Here is a 19,058-nt window from a genome sequence, read left to right as displayed (position 1 = left end):
AAGTTGAGTAAATGAATGAAGCAAAGCGTTGTAAAGAGTTGTATAATTTCTTTAATTTCATGGATTCTGTTTCGTCGTCGTTTTGGGAGATTGAAGTCAGATAATCTGGACCACAGTTCAATTTCTGAGCCAACAGTTTCCAGACAGATGACGACATGATGCAGAAAACAGAAATAAAACAAACCGACGAGGAGAAAAAGGCATCGAGGAGAAACGCTGCAACATCAAACCTGGTCTAGTTGCTGCTTTAGTTTCGATTTCTCTCTACATCGTTAAACCTGGAGCTGCTCTTCTCATAATCCCATCTGAGCGAGAGATCCAGAGATTAAGTCACTGTTCAGGGGGAAAATGTTGGGTTTTAAATCTGGCAGCAGAGCGCACACAGAGCAAAGCAGCTGCAGTATGTTAATGCTTTTTTTATGTTTCACAGTTTTAAAAAAAACAAAACTTTTTCATCAATATCAAAACCAATGATTAACACAGCAGGGATTCATATGGATTATCTAGGCTGGGCGATCAGTTTTTTTCCACTAATGGGTTTCCATAGATCAGTGATGTCAGTGGCCGTAGGTGGCCATCTTGTTTCACACCTTCGATTTACTTTAATTCATATCAATTCTATGACACAATATTAGGTCTGAGATTATTTTTAAATTACGAGAATAAAGTCGTAATTTTATAAGAACTCTAACATGAAAAATAAAAAAAATAAAATGAAGAATGTTGAGCTTTTTGTGAAGTTTTACTTTAGGTTTTGGAATCTTTTAAACACATCAGCATTCGATTATCAGTGCAAACAACTAATGATAATGATCACATCAGATCTTAAACATTTTAAAGAGTTTTTCTGGTAAAAATGCATCTTTATTTTGCTAATATTCTGACTTTATTCTCATAATTAAATATTCTTGTAGCCGGAGCTTAAAGCATCAGTGTGCAACTCAGAATGGGTGATTGAAGTAAAAGACACTTTTTGAAAATATTTTCTGCAATTTCTTCTACATAAAAAGAAAAAACAAAACAAGATTACAATTAGAAGTGGCATAAAGAAAAAAACATGAGATTGTATTTATAAGCCCTGCAGTCACCCTGCGGCCAAATAACTTTAAGCCTTCGGCACAAAACTGTTTCCATTTCTAGGATAAACAGAACAGAAATTATGATTATTATGCATTAATTTCAGGATTTGTGCAGAACAATGATGGGGTCAAAATAAAAAATTTTAAAAAATGACTGAAGGAGGGAAAATCCACTGTACACAATTTACTTGTTGCTGCCATAATAAAACTATTCCCTCCAGCACAAATATATGAACATCAAGAATTTTCTCTTTATACGTTTAGGACAGGTTGTCATTCTAGTGTTCAAAACACAAAACATACAACAAATATGCAAAAAATATATTTATATATTTATCTGCACGCGTTTGTACAGATTGTCCTTTCAGTGGTTTACTAATGAAGACTGAAACTAAAGAGTCAAATATCCAGGAGTGAAACTCCAAGTCTTCATTTGCTGATTGACATAGAAACTACGTTTCCCCCCCAATACAGAAACATTTGATTCCTGACATTCTGGGTGCAATTTAATACATTTCTGCTGAATATAATCTTCATTTTGGACGATAAGAACAGAAAACTGAAGTGGGTTCAGCAAAGTTTCTCTGGGGATTTTTTAAAATCAGCAAAATAAAACCGACTTGATAGGAGACAAAGTGCTCTGGCCTTTGCATAGCAAACTGTACAGAGCTGCTGCTTCTGTGGCGCAGGAGGAAAATATATATAATATTTACAAATTTACACACAAAGGAGGAAGGGGAACGGAAACGGGATTTCAGAGCTAAAGAACGACGGAGACGAGTCTGAACGGATCTGAACGCCTTGCCCAGATATGAGGCCAATGACGGAGTTAGCAGGGGTCAGCATGGCGAACATGGCAGTGAAGCAACAAGCAGGGTCCAGACTGTCCCGGATCAGGGTCCAGACTGTCCCGGATCAGGTCCAGACATGAACGCCAGGTCCTCCAGCTTCATCACAGCCGCTCCTCTTCAAACGCCGTTGGCGCTCATCTTGCTCTTCTGGGACACTTCGGTCGCCGCTTTAGCCTGAAAAAATTTAATTATTCAATAAAGTTTCATCCCAGACTTTCAGGCTGGTTTCCAGAACAACATTAAAAAAAATAAAATATGGATTGAAAACTATCTGAAAGTTAAAGTGAGTTAGTGTTGGGCCGGACATTTGGAACAGAACTATTAATCCCACAATGGAGACAGTAAAATAAACTCCATTTAAAGGAGACATGATGGCGAAATAAAACATAGTCGTTACATTTATGGCACAAATTCATTCTGAGACAATCAGATTTTAGTCTGGTCATTTGTCCCTATTTTAAGCTCCTCTCTGAATACCACTGAATGCTTTGAAAAGCATTAGTAGAGCCTCCTGCGCAACCAATAAAAATGCCATGAGTGGTTTCTGAATGAAAACTCAACAACAAAACATTTGCCTTACTCCGCACATACAGCGTTAAAACCAGCTGACCAAACATGCTGGAGCTCAGCTTTGGTTGCTAGGTAACAGGCTGGGATTTGGTAGGGTTGCTAGATAACAGTGCAGTGTAGCGTTACATTCTAGACATTTTTGAAATGGTTCATTTTCCAGACACCAAAAAAAAAAAAAAAAAAAATCAACTTGTTGCCAAAAACCAGCTGTGTGTTTTTGGAAGCAGTTGAGACCCAAATGAAAATATAAAAACATGAAAAAACATGTGAATTTTGCATAATTGGTCCACTTTAATATAAAGATATGCAACACTGGTCTGACCTGAAGAACCTCAGCAGGAGTTAACGGTTTGTCCAGAACCACGGGGGCTTTGTCCCGCAGCTCCTCCACCTGCAGCAAACCGGGAGGAGGAAAATGTAAAGACGACGTAAACAAGGTCAAATTATTTCTGTCAAATTCTTCTTCTTATGCAGGTCTGTACATTTTTATTTTATATTAAATGGAGATTTAAATCAATGTTTTGTGTTTTTATGTTCCATAAAAGCTTCGTCTCATCTGAGGCCGACTTTGGAATAAATCATTAAAATCACAAAACAGGTTTAAAAAATGTTTCCTTTTAGTTACCAGTGAAGGGAACAGACACTGAAAAGTCATATTTTAACCGTTTTTAAGATTTAATTTTGCTTATAAAAACACAGAAGACGTTTTAGAAAAATAAAATTAATACTTGTATTAATCTTCCAAATTAATACTTGTCAAGCAACAAGTTAAAACTTTATGTAAATGCATGAAAGATGGTTAAATAGTCGTTAAGGTGTTTAAAATGTAGCAGACTCAAATCAAATTTAAAAGCTTAGAGTTTCCTTTTTCTGGTTTACAAATCAAAATGAGATTTATCTAATAATTTGTTCCTGCATTAAAGTAAAATGGCCCATTTTTGGCTAAATGTTGAATTATTTTGAGGAATCTGGAAATAAATTCGGTTCAAAACAGAAAGATTTCATCAAACGTTCAATAAAACCGACTCCAGTTAGAAAATCAAAATCCTCCTTCTGGCCTAAACTTCACCGTCTCTTATTGCACAGATTAAATTATTATTTTATTATTTTTAGGAGCTGCTGACCGGTCTGTCTTTGATGATGACGGCCGGGTCTGCCAGTCGCTCCGACCCGGTGGCGGTCGGGTTTGCTGCTGGGTTTTCTGCAGGAGAAGGAGAAGCCTTCTGCAAAACAAAACGAAAATCTCCGATGAGACCAAAAACATCTCAGAGTTAAATTTTTATCTCTCAGAAATTTCTGTCGTTTTAAAGTTGGAATTTTAGCACCACAAACAAAAGGTTTAAATCTTTCTTTCTAGAAATTTAGAAGGAAATTATTCAACAATCAGCAACGTCAAGTCGTCTGTTTTTATGTAGAACAGAAAAGAAGATAAAATATTCTGAAACCTGAAAACACCAACCACCAGAAACATTTCTACCAGCTACGGTAAAATTAGGACTGAAACGATTAATCGATTATTGGAATAATGATAGACTAATTCAGGAAATTGATTACTCAACTGGAGTATACAAACAAAAAAAAGGCCATCTGAAGTAAGAACACCATTTTCATAGCAGTAATTAAACCAAAACTCTACAAAAAAATACATTTTGTATTCAATATTTTAAAAATTGCAAATAAGTTTCATCCAAAAATTCTTAAGTGGGAGTTTGAGCTTCATTTGGTTCAGATTGTGTAAAAATTTTCTTTTTGTTGTGCAATTATGAACAGGTTAATCCAAAAAATAACTAGGCAGATTATCCCAACACTGGATTGATGTTAATCAAGCTGTTAAAAGTATTTTTTAGCTGCAGATTCATAGTTTACTACAAATGATCAAGTGTTCACTAAAATAATGCAGAGCTATTGTATTTTAGGCAATAAAATGTTTATTTTCTCATATAAAAAAGGAATTTATTGTTTATCTGCATCCTTTTTAATATTAGATTTAAAAAAAGACTTAAATGAAAATCTACAGAATGCAGATTTTTATCAGATTAAAACCCTTTAAGTCTCAAATCTCCACCTGGATATTTTTGCTTTTTTTAACTGTACAAACTTCTTTAAATGTCCTGTGAGTAAATATTTTTGCCCATTTCTCCACAATAACTGGAACTTTTTCAGTATCTAGCAGTTATTTACAATTTACCGTCTATTAAAAGAGTGTTTAATCAGATTAAAATGAAGAAAAACACGCTTCCTGCAACGGCGGGATTGAGATTACCGTAATAACCCGATATTGGCTGGAAAGTGTAACGTCTCCCCTTTCAGAAACCGCAAAGTATCACAGAGTTACGGTACCGCAAAGTTGGCTTGTGAAAGTGTGTCGTGGTTAGATACAGCCCTGCAATTCATCTGGATTAATAATCAGAATGGAACTCCCTCTAATCTTGGAAGCAAAGCGTTCTCTGCGGTGGTGCAGTGGTTTTGGTTTCACCTCTAGCTTGGGAACCGGCGGGATGACGGGCGGCTTTGGCTGGAGGTCGGTCAGGTACATGGCTCTGGAGAGCAGCAGCAGCGACGGAGGAACGTTCTCGTTCAGGTGGAGGTCGAGCCACTGAGCGACGGAAAACATTCATCAGAAACACGGAACCGCCTGCAGGCGGCTCAGATTACGATGTGCGAGCGCTGCTACCTGCTGCAGCTGCTGGCGGAGCTGATCGCTGGTCAGACCCAGAGAACGCATCCCACGACTGCGACACGCCGCCTGCAGCTCCGACACACTCATGGCCGCCACGCCCTCCGCCGAGATCATCTGACAACGAGAGAAAACTGGAACCGTCTTTTCTTCATTACAAAAGATTTTCACACAATTTTAACTGATTTATAGTCTTGAAAGGTTTTAAAAATGTTTAGAAACACAGTTTGAATCTCTAAAGCTGCAAAATCCCCGTAGTTTTCAGTTCTGTTTTTATTTTCATTCAACTTCACATACAGAGTTGAACTGTCTAAAATATGCAAAGCATTAAACACGGCAGAACGACGCCTTTCCCAGGGTTCAAACGTTAAAATTCAAGAACTTTTCAAGCACTTTCAAGGAATGTTTTCAAACCTTTCCAGCACTTTGGAGAAAAAAAACATACACCCACACAAAATAATTTCAATTCACTATTTTATGACAATGCCTGTTAATTTGCTGTACGATAAATTTCCCCAGTAATTATTTAAATAAACAATAATGTGTAAGATTCAACTCTCAAAGGAAAATAAACTTTAATTTAGTAAAGAAAACTTAAAACTGGAAGTGGAAAATGTTTTAAATATCTAAAATAAAATATATGGAAATATAGAACACACACAAACCAAACCAATAAATAAAATTAATCTGTAAACAAATTTTCCATTTAAAAAAATATTAATCAGAATGGAAATTATTCTAATAATTTTAATTCATCATATAATTAATTGATTATTGTGAAAGATACCAATGTCTTATGATCATATTCTATATTCTGCAGCAGGGACAAAGTCAACTAAAGTATAAAGTTCAATGTTTTGAATGTCACACCTTATACAAACTGACTGGTCTGAGAACAAAACACTAACAAAAAATAATAAATTGCTTAATGTATGAAATATAAAATGATCAATAAGTCACAGAGACATTAGGAATCATAAATATTCAAAATTCAAATGACCTTCCTGCTCAAATTAAACACGAGATACAAAGAAAGTCACATAGAAAATCCCCAAAAAGAGAAACTCTCACTATGTTTTCTGAAATTTCACAAATATAAATTATTTTGTTAATTATAACTGACCAGAAACAAGAAAAGTTTAATCGTTTTTAACTTCAGACAGTGAGAAAAAAAAGTGTGTGTCTTTATAAGATGTATAAAAACATCTGGTTTCAAATGTAAACACCGTTTTTCAGATTTAGGTTTTTAATCAAATGTTGGATTGCACTTTATTTCAAACCTATGTACCTTGAATATCAGTACTTTTCAAACCTTGAAATCACTTAAATGAAATTCAAGGACTTCCAGCCTGACCCTGCTGTCCTGCTCTGACGGAAGCTAAATAATCCTGAGGTGTTTCGTCTCACCTCGTCGTCCGACTTGATGGCTCTGAGTTTCATCATCAGCTGGAAGCGCAGCAGGTTGTTGGTGCCGATGGGCTGCAGCTCCAGCAGTTTGCACAGAGCCACCAGCTGGGGGCGCTCCAGGTGCTCCAGGGTCAGCTCGTCTTCAAACAGCTTTGAGAAGCGGACGATCTCCTTCGTGGACGGCTGCTCGCCCGTTCCCCGAACCTAACACAGGAAATTTGTTATTTAAGCTACAAACACACAAAAACCTCTTTAGTTCATGAAGAGGAGTAAAAATATCAGGTTATATCATTTAGATATAAACATTTCAAACTAAATAAGCTGTCATTTATTTAGGGGTGTTCAAAGTGCGGCACGGGGGCCATTTGTAGCTCTTGGATTGATGATTTTGTGGCCCCACAACTGGAGTTCAAGAATGCTACAAATTGTTTTTTACTGAATTTTTTTTTTTAATCAGGGTAAAATTATTAGAGATGTAATTTTCTCACAATGGAAATTGTTAAATACAGCACAATATTAGCCTTTTTAAAGTCAAACTGTTGTTATAAGTAGAGCTAAATGTAACCAAATTTGCTGGAATGAAATAAACTTTTATTTAATTTATAAAACCTTTTTTAAATAAAAGTGTTTTGATTTTTTTAAGTGAATAATATCCCTTTCCAATAATTAAAAAAAGCTACTTTATTTGTTGAGTTTTATTTATTTATTTTAAATTCTTGGCCAACAAGATATGAAGTTTTTTAGCAACCTGATGTTACCTCACCTGGAATGATCCTGTTGGTGGCATTAAATGTCAAGTGGAGTCATGTGGAATAAATATTGAATAAATACACAAACTGCTTGACATAAATTCTGAATTATGTGAGCTTTGGGCTTGCCATATTTCCACAACATGCCCTCCAGAAGCCATAAACTTTTTCTGTAGGGATTAGAAACAAGCAGGTAGATCCTAAACATGTTGTAACTCTTCATCATCTTGCATTGCATTGGTATGGAGTGCTTTTAGCGCTTAGCAATAAAAAGACACGACATTCCTCTTGTTAACGAGGAATGATGAAACTTTAGGAGGAATACATCTACTAGACTCCTAAATCAACTATAGATCCAATTCTTATGATGCAATAGTTTATTCTGCTGTGATGAAAGTTAAAAAATGTTGCTGAAGTTGCTGTGTTTCACCTGCTGAACGTATTTGGAGAATCTCTGGGTCTCCTCCTCAATCTGGGCTGTGACTTTGTTCCTTCGGGCCATTTCAGCGATGGTTTCCTGGAGGAACTTGGCCAGCTCCAGCTTCGCAGCCAAACCCTTCTTCTGCTTCTCCTCCTGCAGAAACAAAAACATTTATTACAATAAAAACTTTTAATAGTGTGAAAAACAAACTGTTACAACTTAAAAACGTGTTTTATTCAGTGAAACTAAATGCTTTCACACACTAAAGTCAGACATTTGGTTTTATAAACCAACATCCTGCAAAATGTTTTAACTTTTCATATTTTATTACATTAAAGACCAACAGAGTTGATAAATGTTTTTTTAATAAAAAGACAGGCGAGTATTCAACCCCACTTTACTCCGATGACCTAAATAAAATCCATTGCAATTAATTAATAAAACAAATCATTAAAATAGGTTCAGTAATTTCCATTAAATATTCAGTTTAATTTATTGGTTTTGGCTGTGTGTGTTTTTTATTTCTGTTTTACTTGATTGTTTTTTGTTCATTTATTTTGGATATTTAAAATGTTTTCTAGTTCCAATGTTAAGTTTTCTTTACAAGATCAAAGTTTCTTCTTACTGAAAACGTGAACCTGCACTATTACACAGTTATTTATGTTACTTTCTATCAAAACAACAACATTGTTGTTTAACTGATCTGCCTCTTTTCCAATTAAAACTGAAAATAAAACAGAAACATTAATAATGTTGCTATTGCTTAATCTTTTTCTGCTGCAGGTAAAGAGGTTTAGTAAATATAAGCTGCATTAAATGTTTTAAAAAAGCCAGAAGACAAAATAAAATATAAATATACTAAGTATTTTTCTTTAAATGAAACTTACATAAAAGCCTCTGCAGTCAGGATGAACATTTCATCCACACGTCTAAAATGTTTTCCGTCAAACTGAGACGTCTGAGTTACATAATCACAACAAGCCGTGGAAAGGTCAGCGAGATCAAAGGGCGGACAGAAACACGAACCTTTTTAGACTCTGTCTCAAACGTCGATGGCAGCATTTCTGGGAACAGCTTGAGGAAGACGGGAAGCAGGAACTCCATAAAAGGGACGATGATGAACACCATGAAGGGAACGAGGCGGAAGAGGTCGGCGCAGGTCCTCATCAGCTGCAAACGCAAACAAGACGACGCCGTCACAAAACGACGCGTCTGACCCGCTGCTCTGCTGATGGGAGCTCAGCAGCGTGTTTGCATGTAACACGTGGCTTCCCTCTTACAAAATAAATCAAATTTAGATTTCCCAGCGTTTACCCCAGTGTATTATAAGCCTAGCAGGCCACCAGGCTTTATTTGTGCCTCCACCAGGCTTAGCATTGCTTATTTATGTATTTACTTATTTTTATGTTTGCATTTTTTAAGGATTTATAGTTGGTGTTCAGGTATTAATCTTCCAATCTTTTAATAACACATAATAATCAAGTGATATTTTCAAATTTCCTGTCAACTTAAAACATTTTCTAACTAAAAAACACGACGGGCCGCTGGATGAATGACTGCGCTGTCATCCAACCGCCAGGCTTAGCAAGTTCTCTGGGGGAAACCTGGTTTACTGTGATCAAGATCTGCAGATGGAAATCTGAAGAGTAATAACAGGCGCAAACAAGAGTCGATCTGTTTCTTTTTTTACTACAGATTTCTGCATCTAAACATAGAATAAAAATGTTTGACATTTTAGCATCATTTTACAAATTATACAAGTAACCCTGTCACAAAAAGCAATTAATTAATAAATGTATCAGAAATTTAAATTAGCTTGATTATTTCAATTCATAATATTTTCTGAAGGGCAATTTTGTAAGGCTGAAATTATCGATTGATTATTATTAACTAATCTATCAGTTAATTGTTAACTGGAGTACATCGACTCAAAAAAAGGCAATTTGCTGAAACAATATATTCAAAACTGTACAGAAAATAAACACTTTCTGCATTTAACATGAGCATTTATTAGAATAGAATAGAATTCAATTTGTAACATTAATTTATATTCATCTTGTTCAATGTTACTGAATTTTAGGCAACAAAATGTTTATTTTTTTCCATTTTTTAAAAAGAATTATTTGTTTATTTGCATCTTTAATGTATTCCTAGCATTAGATAAAAAGGCTTAAATGGTTAAATGGAAAATCTGTAAAATGTGCCAATTTTTTATCCAATTAATCATAAGAATATTTGATAGATTAATCAGTTACCAAAATAATCATTACTTGAAGCCTTACAGCTTTAGGAAAAGATCATTTTAATTCTAGCTGACCAAATTTGTCTTAATCAGATTATTAATTTTGCAAGAGCAGCAAGAAATGGACACATTTCTGAAAAGACAAATGCAGTCGCTTTTTAAAACATTTTCTGTCTTTTGTTGTTTCTATTTTAGAAAAGATTATTTTAAAATCTTTATTTCTGATCCAAATCGCCCAGAACAAATTAAAGGCTGCTCTCTAAAATAAAAGTGAAAATCTATTCAAGCTGATATCAAAAATGTCTAAAATAATCACAGTAAGTCTTTAAAATTCTTGTTTTATAAATACAAGTCTCAACAGCAACTTCTAAATTATATTATAAATGACAGATGGACGTTTGCAGATTTTAAAAATACAGAAAAATATATATTTTTTTAAGATTTTCTTTTGAAAATGTTTGTTTTTGGGGAGAAACTAGTGATTTTATTGAAGATGTTGGTTTGAGTAGATGAAGCTGATCAGCTGATATCCAGAGATTTAAATCAGATAGATTGATGATGGATAATAAAGTGGATGCATTGTCTCACCCTCCGCCTCTCCCTGCGCGTCAGCACCTGTCCGTGCAGCAGACTCCACACCGTCCGCCCAGCGATCTTCGTGTCGATTCCCAGTAACCTGAAGCCATTGTAGTAATGCTTCAACTCGTCAACAATCCTCTGATACAGAGACTTTTTCACCATCGCCCTCTCCTGGGCTGGAGGAACGGCCGCTGCTGCTGCTGCAGCAGGCGTTGGAGCCGCCGGTGGCTGAGAGTCCGTTACCATGGCGGCAGCAGCAGCAGCAGCAGAGTCTTTTTTCTCCCCGTCCTGAGGAGCTGCTGGAGACGTTTTGGTGTCGTCCTGCTTCACATCTTGAAGCCAAACGGCGGAGCTGTGCAGAGCCCGGGCGAGCAGGACCGAGCCGTCGCCACGGCTGAGGGAGTGGGCGTGGGCGCAGTGATGGTGGCCATAGCGGGAGTGTCTGGGAGGAAACGAAGACGAGGCATGGCGGGGAGCGTCTACGCGCAGATACGATCTGGAGGACAGAGAGCAGCAGCTGTGCCTCTTGGACAACAAATACGATCCTCTGAGGACGGAAAAAGCATGAGCATGATCAATTATCTAAAGGTCAATCAATAAGTTTATTCACTCAATTTAGCAAATTTAATCAATAATGTATCCAATAGTTGTACTCAAGTAAGAGTAGAACTACTTCAGCACATTTTTACAAAAGCAAAAGTAAAAAGTAGCCGTCCAAGAATTTACTCAAGAGTAAAAACGTATTTGGTAAAAAGTAACTGATCAAATTATCAATCATTTAATATTTAAACATTACATCATCAGCAATTTTACTAAAGAGTAGAAATACTTCATAATAAAATTACTCAAGTAAAAATAAAAAGTATAGCGTAGTAAAAATATTCCTAAAAGTACTTTTTCCCCCCAAAAAAGTTACTCAAGTAAAAATAATTGAGTAAATGTAACTAGTTACTACCCAACTCTGTTAATGTACATTATCTTATAACTTTTACTCTACATGAGTGAAAATGGAGCAGGAACAAGAAAAACCTTGTTGAAATCAGCCAACATGTTGTAATAATATAGATTTTTTATACCTGCATGCATTAAATTAATGATAAAAGTTATCATTAAATTATATATATATCTATATATATAGTTTGTTCCAGTCTTTGGCAGATAAGAGAAATAAAAGCAATCGTGTAAATGAAAATTATCAAACTTGTTTTCATTATCGATGGACGATAGACCAACGTTAATACGGCCAATATCAGTTTTTTATTTTTTTATTGGTTCAATAAATAAAACTGGGCCAATATGAACAACCAATATTCATTTTATTTTGCCTTTTTATTTTTACCCATAAAGGTGTCAAAATGGTAATGAAATATACATATACTATTGATAATATAGTATATGTATATACTATATTATATATATATATATATATATATATATATATATATATATATATATATATTAATATCCTAAATATTAATATAGGATACCATTATCGGCCTAAATCTTTATATCGGTGCCTTATTAGTTTCAATGTATTCAGGTTTATTGTTCATTGTTACAGTTCTAGTTATATAAACAGTAAATATTATTCAATGACTGTTTTATGAACTTCATACAGTACAGACCAAAAGTTTGGACACACCTTCTCATTGAATTCAATGAGAAAGTGTGTCCAAACGTTTGGTCTGTACTGTATACACCTACATATTAAGTTACAAAACATAAAAAACATTAAAGACTTTCATTTAAATAAGAATAGTTGATAGGTTCTGTTTAATTAATTAGGTCTAGTTATATAAAGATTTCTCTCAAACTTATCAGAATCCAATAAAAAAAAAAAAAAAATTAAATGTTCCACAAAGAAAGGAACATTGTGGCTAAGTAATAATACTAACTAATTAGGCAATAATAATCACAATTAGTGCATCATAATTTTGCTTTTTCATTAGTCATTTATCTGCACAAAGAAATCATCATACATTTTTTTTATTTATCATGTAAATATTTTACACTTTTATAACACAAAATTATCCTAACACTTTGCCTTACTACAGCTTAATGCAGTGGAACATAAAACCATGTATTTATTTAAAAGTTTGTCTTAATCTGGTTCTTCTTGTGTGAACTCAGAAACGTCGTCTGGGCTAATCATTAACTTTCTGTCTGAACGTCGAGTATCTCTGAGCCTCGATGTTCCTCGACTTTCTCTGCAGCATTAATGATTTGCCAAGAAGGAAAAACGAGCCGCTCCTCTTTGTGCAGAACAGAAAAACCAGTCAGGAATAGACAAATATAGTATATTTGTCTAAATATAGTATATTTATAATCCAGAACCCAGAAGCAGATTTAGACAAACTAAAACATAACTGCAAACTGAAGCCATCTTTCTAGGTAAAGGAATCTTGTTTTTAGAGGCAACAGAGCCGGTTCCAGTATCTATAAGTAAGTATTTATATTTTCAAAAGGTTTTGGTGAATCATCTCGCCACATTTTGAACCACTCCTCTTCACCTCTTTCTAGGAAACACTTATTCTGTCTCGGAAGTGATTTATGGTTTCAACGGTGATTAATGATGTTGTTCACCTCAACTATGCCTCTTTGTTTAATTATAATTCCAATCCGTACAGTCAGATACTTTAATAAGAGACACATTAATGCTTCCTGAAAAAATATATCTGATCAAACAACAACGATGATTTGGTAAGTTAAAGTTTTAGACTGTATTAATACTAATGTATATATATTTTTAAGACCCCATCTGACATTAAAATATTAACTTCAAGGCCTTAGAACTGAGTAAAGATGAACCAAAACAGTACTCGCTTTTTAAATATTGCAAATGTTTTGATTTAGTAGTTTTAAATATTTCATTTATTTTCTATCATTTTATTATATTTACTGTTGATGTCTTCATTTAAATTAACTTGTAAAGGTCCTTCTAGGGACAGGTGACGCAAATTAGTTAGCTAAAGCTAAAAACATTGTGATGCTGCCATTACGTTGTCCTGATCCGTTTCTTCTATCTGCCCTTATCAAATAAAAATATAAATAATAATAAATAGAGTTATTATGGTTTGAATAGGGTTCCTAATCTGTGCCATTTAAAAAAATTTAGAAGATGAAAATATGGCGTCATAAACATCTTCAGTAAATTATAATTTCATTGATTTATAAGAAATTAGCAAAAGGGGAGAGCTGATGGGAGTCAAGAAGACAAAAGCAAACTACATCACTTTAAATGGATGATAAATCAATCTTATCAATTAATCAAATTTTTGGTTTTTGAAGACTGAATTTTTATAAAATCTGAATTTTTTTCCAACATTGCACTCCTCAAGTTTCCAAAGGTCAGAGTGACGACAGCACATCTAAAACCTGTCATATTGTTTAACAAGCTTTTTTACAGCTTCCATTTATTTGGACTTTCAATTCAGGTCAAATTTACAACAAAGTATTAGAGCCAGATTAAAATTTTAATTTTTAGAATACAGTTGTGATAGTAGGAGAATAAAGTAGTAAGACAATAAAGGATTACTTTTACCACAATAAAGTTGTAAAATTAGTAGAATAAAGTTCTAATTGTATAAAAACACCTGTACAAAAAAAAAAACTTAAAACGAGGAATATTGTGAGGTTATACTTTCGTATTGGTTTTACAGAAAGAAATACTTCATTTTTTAACACCAGCATTAGGACTTTGAAAAAATCATGCAAACAACTGAATCTATTAGAAAGAAAGAATGACATGGACCGAGCTTTTTTCTAATTAAAACAACTTTTTCCCATAATTTAAAGACGTTCTTTTGATAAAGTTACATCTTTATTCTGCTAATATTCTGACTACATTCCTGTAATTAAAAAATTATTGTAGCCTGGCTCCGACAGTCCAATCGTACAACTCACAGAACATATGATGAAAATAAAGCAACGTTTAAAAAATATTTTCTGCCAATTGTAATTTCTTTATTAAAACAAAAAGCGGAAAAAAAGTCCTACTTTAAATTCTGTCAACTTTTAGCGACCTTTCTCTGTACAGTAATCTCATATCTGAAAAGAACCAGAGCATCATGTTCTGTAATCTTACACAATGAGAATCTCTTCTGCATGAAAGTGAATGCAGAACCCACACTTCGCTCTGACTCTGTACAGACTACTCCCAGTTGTTTGTCACTGTTTACCCTGGTGATGAGTTACATGCCCTACTCTCTCCACTGCGTCGTCACAGTTTACAAAGCACAGGGAAGTGTTAGTAGTCTTATTTACCTTGATCTGGTGACTGCCAGGAGCACCTGGTGACTAAAGACTGCCATTGCAGAGTCAGATCACGCTGTTCTGTGGAGGTTCACATGGAGAGGGAGAGCATGCAGGGGTCAAGTTACAGTTCATGCATCAGCTGAGAATTCAGTTCCACAAGAAAACAGTAGCAATATCCAATCAATCACTTTGACAGTTTGGTAATACAGCTAACTGCACAAAACGTTTGACAAACACATAACTAAAAACGAAACGATTATAGGTTTACACATCATTACATAACAGATGTCTACCTTGTAATTAAACACCCATCTTACACATGCATGTTATTGTATTTATTCAATGTTAGAAAAGTAAATGTAAACAATATAAGTGCATACAGAGCTTTGTTTATCTGCTAAACAGTGAAACTTTTGACATGACGCTCCGCGGAAAGTCCGCAACATTTTGGGAATTTTCCACTGACGTTCCTACATATACTTTTCAGCGCGATTTAAAAAGTAAAACCTGTCAGCAAACAAAGAAGGACGATACAGAATCACGCCATTCGCTAAGCTAGCCGGTGTTGTGCCGTAAAAAACACACCGGTTCATCGTGGGAAAACGCTTTAAAACCATTTGTTTTCGCGAATTAGTAAAATAACTAATTTCACTAATTAAATATCAAAAATGTCGTAGATTACAATTTAAATAGGAGAAAAATTATATAAAACCATTTTTAATATGATAACTTATACATATGTTGTGCCGTTTATCATGGCTGTCAGAGGTGTTGTGCCGAAAAGTGCACCCCAGATTGATGTGCACCTCCTTAGCTTAGCCTTAGCAGACCGTTGCTACAGCTATTTGTCAGCTGAAATGGAGTCCACTAACCTCCAGCGTCAGCGATCAAGCTATGGCTACCGCTGCTGACGGGGCGTCGTAAGGCTTCTCGGTGAGACGTGGACGATATTATCCATCAAAAAACAGACTGGAGATGTGAACGGAATTCGTGAAAGAAATGTCTGGTGTAATGATAAACCCATTTAAAGTGGGTTTATGCTTTAAATCGTCTGCGTGAGCGTAGAGTTTCTGTTTCTAAGCATTGTAAGCAGCAGCCTCCCCAGGCGGCTGCACATAAAGGTCCCGTTGAGCATGCGCAAATATTTGTGGAGCTGAGCTAACAAAGAACGTCTATTTAAAAAAGAGTACTTACTCCCTGTGTTGTTGTTGTTTTGTTTTTTTTTTTACTAAAACGTGCAAACTGTATCAACATAAACTGAAGTGTGTCTGATATTTAATCAATAATTCAGATGTGATATGTGAAGTCAGCCATTCTGAGCATCTGCCCTTAATAAATAGTACTGAAGACACTGAGATTTCCAAAAATCTGAATCTTGACTGCACCCTAATTAGGATTAAGGTACATGTTACACACTTGGGGATGTTAACATAAAGAGAATATTAAAATCCCGTTTTTACAGGGTTATCAAAGATAAAACATGATTTGTCTAAAGGAAATATTGAACCAATAATTAATAGCTTTAAGAAGTTGTATCTTGATTTCTGTAGTTTATTTCTTTCTGGAATTATCGAAAAATGTTTGCCACTTCACATTTGACTGGAAATTTTATGTGTTTCGTTTTATTATTCAGCACTTTGATCAGCATTATTGTTTGTAAAGCACTTTATAAATAAAGCGTTATGATATGAATCATTTTATCTAGCGCCCACAAGACTGAACATTTAAGATGATTAATGAGGAGTTCGGTTCGCAGTTCCGAAAGGTCGATGCAGAGTGAGACGTCTGGCATTTCACGACCTCTGTGCTACAGATCAGCCGAGGAGGTTGAGAGAGCCAATCAGAGGCGCTGTTGCAAACGTAAGCGGTGTATTTACGAGGTTACGTGCTACTGTAATTTACCTGGATTTAAAATTGTTTATGCATATTTTAATTGCTGTATTCTGCGTTTAGTATGCTTGTAGTTTTTATGTTCGTGAAGCGTTGACCAAATCAAGTAAAACACACATCCCACATCATCCTTCCGCTCGAATGTGTGAAATCTTTTCCATTTGTACGGCAAGCAAATGTGTCATTTAATCCTCAATAGATTCCCCAAACCAGTTATACTAATCATACTAATTTAGTTTTAAATATATCACAAATTTAAACGGTTTCTGATATTTCAGTAGAAGACAAAGCAACCGCAAAAGCAATTTTATATAAAGTCAATATATCTTTATAAACATCCAGTGTTCTTTCCATGGGAAACATAACATCATAAATCACATATTTATAATTGGAGTGAGTAGCATTGAATTAATTTCAAACATCTCCGTGATGACAAGTAAGTAACTTGATAGGGTACAATGTATTGTAATGTATTATTATTTTTATTATTAAATAAAAAATAATTTAATTCATGACAATGTGATTCTCATTAAACAAATATTTACCATTATCATACCACAGCATACCACTTCTATTTAAGCACTTTAAAATTATTTAATATCTACAAAGTGCTGTACATATGCACAGTAATAAAAATAGACAAGTTAAACAGAGGTAAGTTAAAATAGACTATGGAATCGTTATAATAGAGTCTAAACCTCAGGATGTGCAGAAGGCTTTAGTGAATAAATTTGTTTTAAAAAGATTTTTAAGCTCAGAAAGTAAAGAAGAAAGCCAATCACAATTTGGGAAACAGCTGCAAAAAAGCCCAGACTCCTCTTCTGTTTGGATTTATGCAATTCAAGAAACTTAATAAGATTAATAAGCACTTGTTAAATCTTAAATTTAATGTTAAAGGAGCTCTTATTTTCATTCATTCATTGATGGATGGATGGATGGATGGATGGATATTTTGATGTTCTTCCCTTTATGAAGTGTCCTTGTTGTACAACCCATAAAAAATAAACCCTTTATTACTGCAAATTTGACTGCAGAAGCCATTTTGATTTTTGGACTCAGGTTGGCATGGAAACCTCCTGATTTAAAAGTTGTAACTTTGGCGTGTGTCTTATTTGACTCCATAAACTTTACTTTAGTTAATCACTTAGTTTACAGAAGATCTGAATTAAACTGACATCACAACCACAAAGCGAGTCTGTGCTGCCTTTTTAATACTGATTACACAATATTCAGTGTCGACAAATGTCAGTTACCAACAAAAACAAAAAGACACACCATCTGATCACAAATAATAATTACTGATTAATCAACACACACATATATGTATTTATCTAATCTGCTATCATTGAATTTATGGCTGAATGTATTCACACAAAGAAGTAAACAAATTCATATAAAAAATACCAACATTTTTAATTGTCTTGTACAGTGTATTATTATTATTATTATTATTGTTAAATTTGTTTTTATGTATATTGTTTTTAACACTTTTAAGAACTTCTTTGTAATTTTTATACCCGATGCTGCTGTTGTACTTGAATTTTTGGGGAAAATAAAGTCTGTTTCTATTGTATATTAAAAGAAAAAAAAAACTCTGCCTAATGAACACTAATTACAACTTCAGATTGGCTGAAACAAATATTCATGTGTAGTGCTCAGATAAAAGTTAGCAGAATGAGCTAATTTTGCACATGTTTTATAGAAAAAACAGTGATTAATATTGTTAGATACTTAAAAATATGTTACATTGAAATATAAATTATTTGACTTCTTTTAATTGTATGTTCAGTGAATTTTTTGAAGCCTCTAACGGTCCAACTAGTTACATTTACACAATTACATTTATCTGAGTCAGTTTTTTAAAAATGATTTCTGGGTTTTACCTCCCACTGAATGAAAAACAAAGAATGAAACACACGTTTGCAGTTTATGTTAAAGTTTCATGAGTTTTTTTTTTATTGAAAGATTTGGAGAAAAAATATTTTTTGCCTGATTTTGTTATTTTTCATTACTTATTTGAATTATTGTCATTTTTGTCGTTAAAATACCAAAGTTTCCACTTAACTTTATATTTTGGTCCATCTGATGATGAAATATTTGATCTCAATACTTGAGTAACTTTTTCACCAAATACTTGAGTAATTTCTTGGATGGCTACTTTTACTTCAATACAACATTTGGGTACTCTGCAACTTTACTTGACTGGTGTGACGTCACTCACACATCCGGCGTTTCAAATTCCGTGCTGAACGGAATGCAGCGATAAAAAAAATAAATAAAGTAGAGATAGGAGTGCTATTGGATTGTATGGTGCGACGGCCTGCCATACCCTGAACCAA

The 19,058-nt window shown here is 34.3% G+C and overlaps 1 protein-coding gene across 2 annotated transcripts; it reads right to left on the bottom strand.

The window, feature by feature from the left end:
- Nucleotides 1–31: 31 nt before the first annotated feature.
- On the bottom strand, nt 32–15,960 carry letm2 (leucine zipper-EF-hand containing transmembrane protein 2). 2 transcript variants are annotated; one of them, XM_028033983.1, is made up of 11 exons: nt 15,702–15,959; nt 14,839–14,907; nt 10,585–11,122; nt 8,781–8,924; nt 7,764–7,907; nt 6,585–6,788; nt 5,175–5,294; nt 4,977–5,096; nt 3,625–3,723; nt 2,823–2,891; nt 32–2,104 (listed from the first exon to the last, which is right to left on the bottom strand). In XM_028033983.1, exons 2-11 carry the CDS (start codon nt 14,883–14,885, stop codon nt 2,048–2,050), a joined length of 1,542 nt encoding a protein of 513 aa, XP_027889784.1. In that variant the 5' UTR covers nt 14,886–14,907; nt 15,702–15,959; the 3' UTR covers nt 32–2,047. The 2 variants fall into 2 exon arrangements, with proteins under 2 accessions (XP_027889784.1, XP_027889785.1); XM_028033984.1 differs by lacking the exon at nt 3,625–3,723 and having other exon boundaries at nt 15,702–15,960.
- Between the last annotated feature and the right edge of the window lie 3,098 nt (nt 15,961–19,058).

This window comes from Xiphophorus couchianus, chromosome 12, assembly GCF_001444195.1.
Source record: "Xiphophorus couchianus chromosome 12, X_couchianus-1.0, whole genome shotgun sequence".
NCBI lineage: Eukaryota > Metazoa > Chordata > Actinopteri > Cyprinodontiformes > Poeciliidae > Xiphophorus > Xiphophorus couchianus.
Note: the sequence above shows the minus strand (reverse complement) of the source record. Positions and strands in the feature narration are given on the sequence as shown.